Here is a 15269-nt window from a genome sequence, read left to right on the forward strand (position 1 = left end):
GTGTCAGACAAAAGAATTACATCATCTGCAAATAACATGAGAAACAGTTCAACAGCCCCAGGGATCATTTGAAGAGAGAGAGAGAGAGAGAGAGAGAGAGAGAGAGAGAGAGAGAGAAAGACTCAAGGTGCCCATCATTATCACCAAGTGGAAAACACGCTTCCTCCTTTCCCTTCAAACATTTACGCTTTTCACCACATTCTTCTGCACTTCACACACACACACACACACACACACACACACACACACACACACAGAACAAGAACAAGAACAAAAACCTCTTTTGTTCTACAGGTTTAAGTCACTGTGTATTTTACATTGTGTTGTCGCTACGTGATCACCATATTGCGTACTTTTGACCTCTTTCTAGGGGCCGGAGGCCTGGAGAGAGAGAGAGAGAGAGAGAGAGAGAGAGAGAGAGGTTCAAAAACTTTATTACTCAAGGATAAAGATTTTAGGCATCGCCCAGTCTTCCAATCTGTCCTTGTGACAACAACAACAATCACAACATTAACGATAACGACACAAAAATGATAATTTTGTTAACACTGCTTACAACTACTGCTACTACAACGAAGAATGATCACCATCATCATCATTAACATCGTAAAAAGTAATAAAACGAACGCATTCATACATTCATATCCATACACATGGACACACTCTCTCCACCCAACATTCACACACACACACACACACACACACACACATATATATATATATATATATATATATATATATATATATATATATATATACTTATGCACATACAGAGACATGAGAGGGAGAGAGAGAGGGTGTATGGGGAGAGCAGAGAAGGGTGGTGAGACAAAGACAAAGAGAGATGTGGGGGTAAATGAGGGGAGAGGAGAGAGAAGGACGACAGGGAGAGGAGGGAAAGAAGGAGAAAGAGACAGAAGCAGAGAGAGACAGAGGCAGGGAGACAGAGAGAGCGGTGTATGGCGAGGGAAGAGAAGGGTGGTAGGAAAAAGACAATAGTATATATGATAGTCCGACTATGTCCATCAGAACAGCAGAGGAGGCAACTGCTGTTCCGACTATTTGGGCTAGATTATAGTGGAGAATGGCTTGCCCAAGTTGCATCCCCACTCTCTCGACCAAGAGGGTTTTATGACAGTTGGCGTTGGGATGGTTCCCAAAGGCCAACTAGCCCACAACGCTGCAGCACTAAGAGCCAGTGCAATTTTGCCTCCTAGTTTGAGAGTCATAGTCCTTCACAAAAGACTAAGCTGTAAATGATTTTCCATTGACTGGAGAAACCATTGATAATACAGCTCTCACTTTGCTGTTTGCCCAAATGTAAACTTATGTCAATCTGTGATGTAAGCCGAGTGTCAAAGACAATAGAGATGTGGGGTAAATAAGGGGAGAAGAAGAAAGGTTGAAAGAGAAAGGAGGTGGAATGTGGAATGTGTGAGGGGAGGAGGAGGAGGAGAAGGAGAGAAAGAGAGTGAGAGAAGAAGAAGAAGCGGGGGGTATATGGGGAGAGGAGAGAAGGAGGGGGGGGGGACAAAGAGTGAGGGTAGAAGAGGGAGAAGGTCGAAAGAGAGAGGAGGTAGAAAGAAAAGTGGAGTGAGTGAGGGGAGGAGGGGAGAGAGGGAAGGGAGAAAGAGAGAGAGGTATACGGGAGAGGAGAGAGAGAGGGAGGCAAAGAGAGATGTAGGGTAATACATTGTCCAGATGTGAGTCCAAAGTGATTTGCAACATTCTTCATGAAACGCGAAAACAAAACTGCGCAGAATGTTCTTCCCGGTGACATTCAATGACATTTGGAATAACAGATTTGCTCAAAGGCATTGAGAATTTGAATAATATGTTCAAGTCAGTGGCGATGTGGTTGCTATAACTTTATCCCATTGAACCATTAACATCTTCAGTATCTTGGTCCATAGCCATTCAATACGTACGTATTATTTTCGTCTGAAATAAGCGATCTTCTCCCATAACTGTATAGCAATTTTATTAATTCATCATTTTGTTAAAACTTGGTGTATGATTTGAATATTTGTGTCTAAACGTTGCTTTTGTCATTATTTTATCCAGTGATGTTTATCCCGCTGTTCTGTGTACAGAGTGGAACCTGTTTGATCGACAACCTGTGTCACCGAAATGGAGACTACAAAACTGATGACGAAACAAAGATGTGCAATACGTCAGCAAGTACTGTGCAGTGGACAACAGCTATCCGTGGTAAAGTGTGGTGAAATCCAGATTTAAATTGTATGAATATTCATGTAACATGTACACCTGTGTATGTAGTCACCCACGTGACGTGATAATTTTCGAAATTCGAAATCTGTTTTCTTTGTCTTTTTGTAATCTGTCAACACGCCACGTCCAGAATGTGATCCATTTACCGTGTTTGACTGCCAGCTCATAACTCCATTTCGACAAGTGTTATTTAGCTAACACATTACCGACCTGCAATGTCATGATTTGCCAATTAAACTGTTCTTTTGTGGATTTAGCTCTAAACTGCAAAAGTCACCTTGTCTTCTTAAACTGTCTTTCGTGAATGTTAGTAACACGCATTCAGGAAAGTATGTGTACGTCCTTACTTTATGTCATTTGCAAAATACGAAACAAATTGATAATTGACTCATGCAGTCACAAACAAAGGCAATGTAGCCCGTCTTCTTGTCAAGATGTGCTGTGCAGTCTATTCTACCTACCTGACTGCTGCATGCACTGTGTTTCTTTCAGTCATATTGTGTTGAAATCGTGTTATAGCAACCACATGGCCACTGACTTGAACATATTATTCAAATTCTCAGTGCCTTTGAGCAAATCTGTTATTCCAAATGTCATTGAATGTCACCGGGAAGAACATTCTGCGCAGTTTTGTTTTCGCGTTTCATGAAGAATGTTGCATGTTTTGCATTTGTTTGCTTATTTATTGTCATTGTTGTCTTGTTTATTTACTTATTTATTTATTATTATTATCATTATTACTACCTTTTTTCCCATATTATAATCATTATTTATTTATTTATCTATTTATGTATTTATTTACTTATTTATGTACGCTTATCTATTATTTATCAACTTTTTTTTCTCAAGGCCTGACTAAGCGCGTTGGGCTACGCCGCTGGTCAGGCATCTGCTTGGCAGATGTGGTGTAGCGTATATGGATTTGTCCGAACGCAGTGACGCCTCCTTGAGCTACTGAAACTGAAACTGAAATCGACATGCAGATTCTCGAGCAGTCGTCCCTCCAGATGAAGCATTGATATCTCGGGTTGTACATTATACTATAGACGTGCGAACGAACTATATAGGGACTGGTGTTGATGGAGCAAGGTCGCAGATTGGTTAAGATGTTTAATCATCTGCCATTTCAGAATCCCCCTCTCGCCCTTTCTTCTAAGTTTGACTGGAAAATCAAAAGCCATTCGAAGGAGACGATAAAGCAAGGTTCCCCGTGAAGCACGCAATTGGCGTTCTGACAATGAAACAAAAAAAAGCAAAAAAAAAACACCAAAACGCACACACACACACACACACACACACACACACACACACACACACACACACACACACACACACACACACACACACACACACACAAACCCCCCAAAAAACATGGCCACAAAAGTGTTGTCGTCTGACAACATAATGTAAAAGAAATCCACACTGACAGGTAATACAACTATAATTATATGCATGCACTCAAGGCCTGACTACGCGGGCTGGGTTATGCTGCTGTCAGACATCTGCCAAGCAGATGTGGTGTAGCGTGTATGGATTTGTCCGAACGCAGTGACGCCTCCTTGAGAAACTGAAACTGAAAGTTCTCGGAAAGCTGTCAAGACTGATTTTCCACCTTGGATATAGGATGTTCAACCTGGAAACCTGATACAACTGAGGACCGCTATGGAATGGGAAGATGAAACGGAAACATGAATTATTTCGTATCAACATTAATCGAATTGCCTTTGATACGTCAACACATATGCAACTTTGATGAAAAGATTTTTTTGTTACTTTTTGAATTCGAGACTTTTAAACCTCTTCCACCTAGATTTTGAGGACGATCATTAGAAGACATTGTTGATAATTTCTGGTTATGGTTACAAATGTTTGAAGGTTTGCATCGCGGTCCAACAGGCCATTATTTGCTTTAATTATTCTAGCTATGCAAGTTACGCATTAATAACAACAATGATAATAATAGTGGATACTTGTTGAGCGCTTCCCTCTCTGAGAGGGAGCTCAAAGCGTTTTATGATAAACATCACACACACACACACACACACACACACACACACACACGCACACGCGCGCGCGCGCGCGGGCAATAACTTACAAAGGGAAGGGGAAAAAAAGAAGAAGATTTGACGCACAAAAACATAAAACAGATTTTAGTAAGTTCTCGCTTCTCATATCTTTGTGTGTGTGTGTGTGTGTGTGTGTGTGTGTGTGTGTGGTTTTTTGTTTGTTTGTTTTTTGTTTTGTTTTGTTTTGTTTTGTTTTGTTTTGTTGTTTTTGTTGTTAAATCATACCATGTGCACAGACGTTAAACTGAAACAACACATCAGTAACAAACCAACCAGCGGTCAAACAATGTTCTCCTCCCTTCCCAAAGTTGACAAGAACCTCACTTTTTTTCTTCCCCAGGCCGATTCCCCCAAATGTCCACACCCGTTGTCACCGGCCCTAACAGAGATTTCATGCTCACCTGCTCCATTCCAAGCACCGAACGTTCTCCAAGCGCGCGCTACAGGGTCACGTGGTATGCAAATAGCAGCACGGTGATTGGCCAAGAAGTTGTGAACGGGGCGCAGCCAGCTGCTGAAATCAGCGTGTATGTCTTGCCCTCCGGAACATCAGATGTGAGTTCTGGGTTTTGGTGTGTTGGTCTGGCTTCTGTCGATGTCAGTAGTTATTGGAAGAACATTTAGACTTCTGTATACTTCTGTATCATCGAAACTATTTTCATTGGTGAGGAAAGGTAGGGTGAGAGAGAGAGAGAGGGGCAGGGGGGAGGGGTGTGTGGGGAGGGATGGGGAAAGGGAAGGGGAGGGGAAGGGAGGGAAGGGGTGGTCGAATGGTGGAAAAGAAATATCAAGAGAAAAATAAAATGTACGTTCGCGCGAACGCGCGTGTGTATGTGTGTGGGTGGGTGGGTGGGTGGGATTTGGGTGTGTGGTGTGTGAATGATGTTTCCGATTTTTAAAAAAAATTGAGGGAGGTGTGGGGGGGTGGGGGGGGAGGCGAGGGGGGAGGGGCACAGACGGGGGGAGGTGTGTGTGTGTGTGTGTGTGGGGGGGGGGGGTGCGGGGGGGGGGGTTGTTTTTGTCATGACAAATCACTCAGACGGACAGGGATGCCCAGTTTCTCTGGACGTCCTGTCTTCTGACCTCTTCCCATTGTCCCGCACACGCACACGAACGTTCTGTAAGAGTTTTGGACCCAAGTAGGTTTAGTGAGCTGTTTTGCGAATATTCCATTTGTGAGGATGCAACAATCAATATGTTTTGCGAATGTTCCATTTGTGAGGATGCAACAGTCATTCTGTTTTGCGAATGTTCCATTTGTGAGGATGCAACAGTCAATCTGTTTTGCGAATGTTCCATTTGTGAGGATGCAACAATCATTCTGTTTTGCGAATGTTCCATTTGTGAGGATGCAACAGTCGTTGAATGTTCCATTTGTGAGGATGCAACAATCAATCTGTTTTGCGAATGTTCCATTTGTGAGGATGCAACGTTCATTCTGTTTTGCGAATATTCCATTAATTTTGTGAGGATGCAACGTTCATTCTGTTTTGCGAATGTTCCATTTGTGAGGATGCAACAGTCATTCTGTTTTGCGAATATTCCATTTGTGAGGATGCAACAATCAACTGTCTGAAGAGGTCTCTAGGGACCATGTTTACCCGGTGATTTGTGAAGGCGATGTTAGGTGTGATTCCACACTTTCTTTTTTTTTCTTTTCTTTTTTTTTTTTACAGGATACTAAACAGAACTTCGGGCTGCCATTAAACAGCCATCATGGAAATGGGTTGCAAGTCCAAATACGACCATCCTATGATTTACTAGAAGTGTGTGTGTGTGTGTGTGCGCGCGCGCGCGTGTGTGTGTGTGTGTGTGCGTGTGTGTATGTGCGTGCGTGCGTGCGTGCGTGTGCGTGTGTGGGAGCACACACACACACACACACACACACACACACACACACACACACTCATACGGATGAGTCCTTGTCCAGAAGAATATGTGGTGCAAAGCTCGTGTGCTAACTGACTGGAAATTGATTACATTTCTGCTGCATTATATTTCTACCAAAAAATAAGATACCGAAACGAAACGAAAATAGAAACCTACAGTAGTCTAAATCCTCTAAATGTTAAACTGCTTCAAACGACCACAACCAACGATGATGAACTGTCATGAATAATTTTACATTTTCTTTCATACGGGTATGAAAGTAGTCACAGAAATAGACCTAAACGGTCAGCACTTCCAATGAGTACTTCTATTACCATTTGAAGAGGTTTGTAATTCCGTCTGCATTTTGGAGACGGAGAGATAGAACTGTAGGAGGGGTGAAGGGGGCGGGGGGGGGGAGAGAGAGAAGGACGATAAAGGTGGAAAAAGGTGGGGGGAGGGAAGAGAGGGTGGAGGGAGTGATGGTGAAGGGGTGGGTAATCAGTGATAATGATCAAAACCCTTTTCAACGTGTGCTTAAGATTTGTTGGAAGGCTGTGAGGATGAATAGATACGTGTTGTTCCTCTCCTTTCTCTCGCTCGGTTTTTTTCCGTTTTATAACCACCACCACCACCCCACCCCCTTTCCTTCCAGAACCCGTCCACTCACACGATTATCATACACATTGAATAATCATACAGGCACCTGCAATCACGGTGTACGCTGTATGGTATATGTAGCGTTCATGCATTCCATATTCATTCATTTATTCATTCGTTCGTTTAGTAAGTTTGTTAGCAAGTCAGTCAGTTAGTTATTTACTTACTTATTTGCTTACTTAGTTCCTTTGTTAGGTAACTAGCTGGTAAGTTATGTTTATAATTTTCGTTTATATATTTTTTTCATTTGGTAGTTATTTATATTTCATTTATTCATTTACTTATCTGTCTATTCATCTATCTATTTGTCTATCCGTGGTAGTTATTTAGATTTAATTGTTTTATTTACTTGTCTGTCTATTCATCTATTTGTTTATCCATCCCTATATATATATATAAATTATTATTTTGTATTCATTTAATCACTTATTCATTTACTGCTTGCAGCTGCAATGCAAGGTATCATCGTACTATGCGGAAAGTGACGTGTTCAGTCCGGAGATGAGCAGTGTGATCTTCCCTTGGCAGGTAACCATGGCATGAATCACCTGAAACTCTGCACTGGTGCACTGTTCGTGAATGGCCATGTAATATCTGTGCTTTATTGACTCACTTGTGTAAACAAAGTGAGTCTATGTTTTAACCCGGTGTTCGGTTGTGTGTGTGTGTGTGTGTGTGTGTGTGTGTGTGTGTGTGTGTGTGTGTGTGTGTGTGTGTGTGTCCGTGTGTCTGTGTGTCCGTGGTAAACTTTAACATTGACATTTTCTCTGCAAATACTTTGTCAGTTGACACCAAATTTGGCATAAAAATAGGAAAAATTCAGTTCTTTCCAGTCATCTTGTTTAAAACAATATTGCACCTCTGGGATGGGCACAAAAAATAAAAAAGAAGCCTAATTATATGCAAACTGTATTTACTGTTATATTTATATTTTTTGTATTCTCTAAACTTGGCACTTTGACCTCTTATTCTGACACAACAAGAGGAGTCATTATTATCATTTTTTGTTCAAACAGGAACTTCTTTTGCTAAGCATGGAATTTTTATTTATTTTGCAAACGTTTTGGTGCAGATAGTAAAAAAAGGGAAATTACTCTGTAATTAATGCTAGGGGACTTAATTTATCACAAATGAGTCTTGAAGGCCTTGCCTCTCTTGTGTATATTATGTGTTTGCTCATTAGTTTAATGTGTGAGCTTTGTGTATGTTTGGTTTAACATGTGCAGTGTGTGTTGTTTGTGTTTATTCATATGCGTAATGTGTGCGTTGTTTGTGACTATGCGAAACATGTGAAGGAAGTTGTGGTTGTGGTTGTAGTAGTAGTGGTGATGGTAGTAGTAGTAGTAGTAGTAGTAGTAGCAGTAGCAACAGTAGTAGTAGAAATAGCTGCGACAACAACAACAGCAGCAGCAATGGTAAAAGGAATAGCAGCAGCAACAACAATAGTAGTGGAAATAATAGCAACAGGAGCAACAGTAGAAGGAATTGCAGTAGCAACAACAATGATAGCATGAATAGCAACAGCAACTGTAGTAAAAATACAGCTACCACCACCACCACCACCACCAGCAGTAGTAATTGTTGATTCAACGAATTACATGAACATGTTTTACATTGAAAAGCGCTGCATGAAATAAATCATCTTATAATTATCAAAATAAATTTCACTGCTATCATTGCTACTATAGCCATTAAAACAGCAGCAGAATTCCTCTCCTCCTGTGGAAAGCCCCTTGGCAGCATCTCTATCTTCACTGACTCCATGTCGACACTCTAGGCCCTTGACTCCCCTGATCATGGTCCACTGATCCAGTCCCTTAAGGCCTCCCTCACAACCCTTACCCAAACAGCCCCAACGACCCTTTAGTGGGTGCCTGCACATGTAGGCCTCCCAGGCAACGAGCGTGCAGACCACCTTGCTAAGGAAGGAAGCCAGCTCACACAGCCACCATTCCTGCCACGTGTGAGGAAGCAAAAACTCTCCTCCGCAGCAGATTCCGAAGAGGCTGGATCACCCTGAACGGAGGCTACCAGGCACACCAGGATCCCATCAGGACACTGGAGAGGAGCCAACAGACTACCATCTACCGCCTTCGCACGGGACACTGCAGAGGATTGGAGTGGCAGCCACATCCCTATGTGATTGCGGCCAGGCTGACCAGACCCCATCCCATATTCTCCAAGACTGCCCCCTGTATGAGAAGATGCGGCAGCACTCCTGGCCTGGGGGTGCTGACCTCAACACCAAGCTCTGGGGGACGGCAGCCGATCTTCACCGGACATCCGAGTTTGTGGCATCCCTCGGACTTCGACCCTGACTGCGTAGCTGTCGAACGCAAAAAGAAAGAAAGAAAGAAAGAATTGCTACTATAGTCATATCATGGTCACGTATATATATATATATATATATATATATATATATATATATATATATATATATATATATATATATATATATATATATATAAGTCCATGACATTGCATATTGTGTCAGCGTGAATGCTACATTGGTCGGATGCCACGGAGAGCTATGAAGTGCAGACTGATTTTTTATACAGATTTGTGACTTCTTCACCTTCTCTTTCCAGTCGGCATGATGCTGTTGACCGATGCTGCTTTGTGACGAGGGCTGTACCTGAGGATACGGCTTCCACCACTTGAAGAAAAGATCGTCCTGGGATGTTTCGTTCTTTCTTGTTCTTTTTTTTTTCAGCTTCCTTCTACTTCATCATCATCATCATCTTTTTTTTTCTTCTTCTTCTTCTTCTTTTTTATTTATTAATTTTTGTTATTTTTTACTTTAGTAACTTATTTTATTTTTATTATTTATTTTCTTCTCTTTTTTTTTTTTTTAATTGATTTTTTTTCTCAAGGCCTGACTAAGCGCGTTGGGTTACGCTGCTGGTCAGGCATCTGCTTGGCAGATGTGATGTAGCGTATATGGATTTGACCGAACGCAGTGACGCCTCCTTGAGCTACTGATACTGATCTTCTTTTCTTCTTCGTTTTCAACTTCCCTCTACTACTTCTTCTCCTTCTTCTTGACCAACAGGGGAAAAGCGGTGGATGTGGCCCTCTTTGTTCTGCTGACTGTGAAGATGAATTCCATGTACTGTTTGAATGCCCAAACTACCGTGACCTTAGGTTGAAATATTGTATAAACAGTTCCAACTCATACTTGACACGGGATCAGCAATGCGCAAGTATTTTGAATGGTGGACTCGACAGTAAACTAAATCTTTCAAAGTTTCTTTTTCTGGCTTTTAAGCGCAGAGACTTAATGAATCATGAATCACTACCAACAACTAGTTAAGGTACGAAAATGATTAATTATGTTTTGCCATTGCCTTATTCAAGTGTCTTCTCACAAGGATGGTCTCTAACTGATACAGTGAGGACGAAAAATTTATTTATTCATTTATTTGTTTATCTGTCTGTTATTTATCTACTTATTTGTGTGCCTTGTGTACGTTTCTTTATGTATATTATGTTTGCAACGGGTCACAGGCCTATACGCAATTAAAACATTTGTTCTTGTTCTCCTTCTTCAGCTTCCCTGTTCTTCCTCTTCTTATCATTATTGTTGATACTTATTCACAATTCTCTCAAATTTTGTCATCCTGTGTCAGTCGTGGAAAGGCTAAGTGTGCTTATGATCTGCTATGCTGATAGGAGGAGAAAACGCAAAACTAAAAGTTGATAAGATTCAGACGAGTTCAGTTTAGTTTTGTCCTCGCTTATCACTGCAGCTACTGCCGGCATATCTTTACTTGCTACTGCTACATTACTACACTGTCTACAGCAGCCACGTCGGCGTCTAAATGTCTTGGAGAAATTGTTTGTGTCAGAGGCTGTAATCTATTATATATAGCGCTGAATCTTGTGCGGAGACAAATCAAAGAGCAAAAACATTATTTTCACACGCATGCATATCACTAAACCACAGGGATGAAAGGGGTGGGGATAGTACATAAGATACGAACATAAATCGAAAATCTACATAAACACACACACACACACACACACACACACACACACACACACACACGCGCTCACGCTATTCACTCACGTTCAACTTCACACGGCAGACAGACTCCCACACAACACTCGCAAATTGACTTCGTTCCGAACCAGTGATAAACGACAGAACAAATTAAAGACACTCCTTCCTTTTTTTCTTTTTTTTTTTTATTAACAAGTCCCGCATTTCCCTTCTTCCCCGCGGTAACTCTCAGGGAACACAATCACAAGTGTTCTCTATTCTACTTTCAAGTTCGGCTTTAACAATAATTACAAATCTTTGCATAAATGTTAAGCTTCGTTTTGTGGCCCTCAAAACTGTGTGCCCAGAGGAGAATGACAATGATTTTGGTGCGCTTCACTATTCATCTAAGCACCTAAAGCACGTACACTACTTCCGAGTTCAGACCAAATTACAATGACAGAGCCAAGCAATACAAAAAAATCTCTTCACAAGAAGGCAACACTATTATGACATCAACCAAAACTCGAGGTCATGACGATAGACCAGGCTGGACTGAGAGAGTCAGGGGAGGAGGGTAGGGCGATTTTGGAAAGCAGTAGGATTTAAGGCCAGACTTCAACGAGATCGGAGCAGGGTTTTGACAACAGTGTTTCTTACAAGGTGTTCAGTGACAGATTTCTAAATGATTCCTGAACCGATTTTCGTCGGATAAGTCGCAAAAGAAAGAGCTCAACACCTACTTTATAATGAGTAAAAATCAAGTGTTGATTATTTACGATGAATTTATAATCTTAATTTAAGTCACCTGAACAGGGTCAGTTTTAACGAGCTCATCGCGGAAAATTACAAACTGCGTTAAATCAGTTTAACGTAGGCAAACATAAATGAAATAGATTTAAAGATGGAATCGCAACGATTCTGCCAGTATATAATACTTGTATTTTACTGATCCGACAAAAGAGATATTAATTAAACAGTACGGTAGAACAGCAACACAGATTCCAGCTCAGCCAGTAGCGTACCGCGACACTGCTCGAGCAGTGAGGGAGGTTGTCTGGTGAGAAGGACAAAATGACGTAAGCGGCTTAGCGTCAGTTGAAATCTTTAGACTGACGAACGATTAACTGAAATCAAGCACGCTTCTAACTGATTAAAGTGTGTGTGTAAGCACAACACATATAGTATTGCAGTGAACGTTACAGAGACCTGATTTAATAGATGATTAGGGAATAAGTTTAGAATGGACTTTGCATGGAGGAATTTTGTTTAATGTCCCGTCACACATATCGGTGATTGAAGACATTTTGTTAAAGTATTTATGAATACATCTGAGTATTATCGGTTATTTATGAATACATCTGAGTATTATCGGTTAGAAGGGGTGGGAGATGTGGATGAATGGAGGGTTGGGAGAAACTGGGCAAATGAGGGTAAAAAGTGGGTGAAATTTGAAAAAAAAAAACCCAAAAAAACCCCTCTAAATACAGTTACAGGAAATTACTTAAAGGACTTCGTAAAAGAGAAGTCGTTAAACTGACAAGCGAAACAACTGATAATGAATGCAAAAAGTCAAAAACATCAACCTTCTCAGTCACTTGTGAAGACACACTTTCGTGTACAAAAGGCTTCATCAAACTACAGTGAAAAATTATATGCTCAATTGTCAGGTTACTAAAGCATATGCACTTAACATTAGAACAATACTTGGTCCGTAATGAATTTGGTAATAGTCTGAGAGCTAAACTCAGAATTGGTCTGGGAATCAGACCAAAGTCTGAGAGAGTCAACTGACGAGGTTTTAGACTTGAATTCAAGCACCTATAAAAGTCTCTTTCTTGTATATTGCTTATTTCCTTGTATGACAATGGGCAATACACTTTTATACTATCTATATGATTTTTTGCTCCCCTTTTTGCTGCCCTGTCTGCTTGGTCATTATAACGGAATCCAGTGTGGGATGGTATCCAACAAAAATCAACATTTGTACCCTTCACAAATAGGGAGTGCAATAAATACCTAATTTCAAACAATAAATCTTCTCTTTGATTATTCTCAAAATGGAGCAAACTTTTTAAGACAGATTGAGAATCAACACAAAATAGGATATTACTTACTATGATTGGTATATCAACAAGATGATTTAAAACCATAAGGATGGCCACCAATTCAGCTGTAAAAATTGAATGTCCCTTACCTAAATAATATGATTTTTCTGTTTTTAGGTCAGGAATGACAAAAGCAGATCCTGCACTGTATCATCCAGGACCGAGCCATCAGTGTAAACTTTTAAATGATAATCAAAATTTTCTTCTAATTCAATTCTGACAGATGCTGCTATTATATGTGGAGATTCTCCTTTTGTTGTGTCAGAAGCACATATGTTGACGTTTGCTTTTGTTAACTCCCAGGGAGGGACAGGTGGCACCAGAACACGAGGTGCCATATCATGCAAATCAATGTCTGAAGAATTTAAAATATCTGACGCATATGTGCGAATGGTTTGTAGATTTGAATTATTTTGTGCATTTTTTGGAAAATCAATATCAGACCTAATATTTAATTCCTCAAAATCATCCACTGCTGTACATCTCACAATGTATTTAGCAGAACTTAATTTTCTGATTTTAACTAGTGGTAGAATACCCGCAAGCTTATAGGCTTCTGAGGTCTTAGTATGCACATGTACCCCTAAAGCCAGTTTCACAGCTTTACTGTCAATTATTCGCAGCTTCTTTAGAAACGTCGGCGGAGCAGAAAAGAAAATTTCTTGACCGTAGGTCAATCTTGATCTTACGAGAGATGTCGCTAAATGTAAAAGAATTTTGGAGTCTTGTCCCCAAGGAGAGTGACTTACAATTTTTAAGAAATTTAAACTTTTAACTGCTCTAGTCACCATTCAAACCGGGCATGGCGTCACACATTCTGCGCGAGCCGTTGAGGACCAGCTGGTGGTTGCGAAAAATGGCATCTGCTACAGCTCAGCTTTCGGCTTGCGCTTGAGTTGAACAATGGGTATTTGCAGCCAGCTAAGCGCTTGGCTATATGACGCTTGGCTATATATATATATATAAGTGTGAGTTAGAAATGATTTTTTTCCTTTGTGACTTTAATTTTGAAAAAAAAAAGTGAAAATGAAATAAATAAATAAATAAACAATGTGAAATCCAACACAACTTTGTGTGGTCTATATTTCTATGTTGGGAGGTGCACAAGACTTTTGTTTTGCGATTGATTTTTTGAGTGTTTTGATTCAGTTGTTGTAGTAAGTGCATGTCACAAGTGAGTCTTGAAGGCCTTGCCTCTCTTGTTTACTTTTTAAAAAAATCAGATATTGTTATTGTAGGGTTTTTTTGTTTTTGTTTTTTGTTGTTGTTTTTTTTTGTCAGATCCTGCTGACCATACATTAATTGTGACCCCCCCCCCCCCCCAACCCCCCCCAACCCCCCTGTCAGATCTTTGGCCCCGGGAGTTTTGCTGGCCTTCACTCAGGTGCTGCTGGTCCTGTAGTGTGCGAAGAGCAGAGGCATGTAGCCGTAGATTCGGGCAAAGACATCCAGGCACCTGTCTCTCTCCACCTTATGGTTCTTCACTTTATACAACTTACTACTGCAGCCAGCACAGTCCATCCTATAACTCTGGAACACCTGCACATCAACAAACCAAACAAACGAGTGAATCAATTATGTCAAATCAATCAATGGATCGATCAGTTGATCGATCATTCAGTATTAAGGCAAGCAAATCAAGCAATCAATCATGTAATCAACAAATCATTCAACCAATCAGGAAGTATATCAATCAACCAATCATTCGATCAATCGGTCAGTATATCAATCAACCAGCTAAGCGCAAGCAATAATCAGTCAGTCAGTCAGTCAAATTATTCATAATTCAGTCAGTCAATTGGTCGACCAGCTGGGTTTGTTGTTGTTGTTGTTGTTGTTGTTGTTTTTAATTAGGGATCACTTTTAATGTGTCAGATGAAATACAATGGGTAATTCTTATCTCCCCTGGCCACCCCCCCCCCCCACCCCACCCCCCTCCCATCTCCGCCCCATCCCTCCTCCTTCCGTAGCTATTTAGAATTTGGTGTTGAGCTTTCAAGGCCTGAGCAGCACTTTTGGGTCTTTGCGTAGACCAGGCATCTACTAACCTCCCCACGCCCACCCCCCCTCCCCCTTCCACGCACCACCCCTTCTTGTTTTTAATCTTTCGTGTGTGTGTGTGTGTGTGTGTGTGTGTGTGTGTGTGTGTGTGTGACGGTGTGTGTGTGTGTATTTGTGTGTGTGTGATGGTGACGGGTGTGTGTGTGTGTGTGTGTGTGTGTGTGTGTGTGTGACGGTGTGTGTGTGTGTGTGTGTGCTAGAGAGAGAGAGAGAGAGAGAGAGAGTGTGTGTGTGTGTGTGTGTGTGTGTGTGTGTGTGTGTGTGCGCGCGCGCGCGCGCGTATGTGTGTGT

The 15269-nt window shown here is 41.1% G+C and overlaps 2 protein-coding genes across 8 annotated transcripts in view; one reads left to right on the top strand and one right to left on the bottom strand.

Moving 5' to 3' along the window:
* Positions 1-10879, top strand: part of LOC143289147 (von Willebrand factor D and EGF domain-containing protein-like) — a 44222-nt gene extending 33343 nt beyond the window's left edge. Inside the window, exons 20-23 of the mRNA XM_076598037.1 lie at positions 2094-2211; positions 4639-4853; positions 7275-7355; positions 9416-10879. Of these exons, the coding sequence (XP_076454152.1) occupies positions 2094-2211; positions 4639-4853; positions 7275-7355; positions 9416-9424 (423 nt within the window). The 3' untranslated portion in view covers positions 9425-10879. The remainder of the gene's footprint in view (positions 1-2093; positions 2212-4638; positions 4854-7274; positions 7356-9415) is intronic.
* Positions 10880-10985: 106 nt separating this feature from the next.
* Positions 10986-15269, bottom strand: part of LOC143289148 (exostosin-like 3) — a 63581-nt gene continuing 59297 nt past the window's right edge. For all 7 annotated transcript variants that reach the window (XM_076598042.1, XM_076598038.1, XM_076598041.1 and 4 more), the window contains one exon: positions 10986-14456. In XM_076598042.1, the coding sequence (XP_076454157.1) occupies positions 14298-14456 (159 nt within the window). In that variant the 3' untranslated portion in view covers positions 10986-14297. The remainder of the gene's footprint in view (positions 14457-15269) is intronic.

Source organism: Babylonia areolata, chromosome 13 (genome assembly GCF_041734735.1).
Source record: "Babylonia areolata isolate BAREFJ2019XMU chromosome 13, ASM4173473v1, whole genome shotgun sequence".
NCBI classification, from domain to species: Eukaryota; Metazoa; Mollusca; class Gastropoda; order Neogastropoda; family Buccinidae; genus Babylonia; species Babylonia areolata.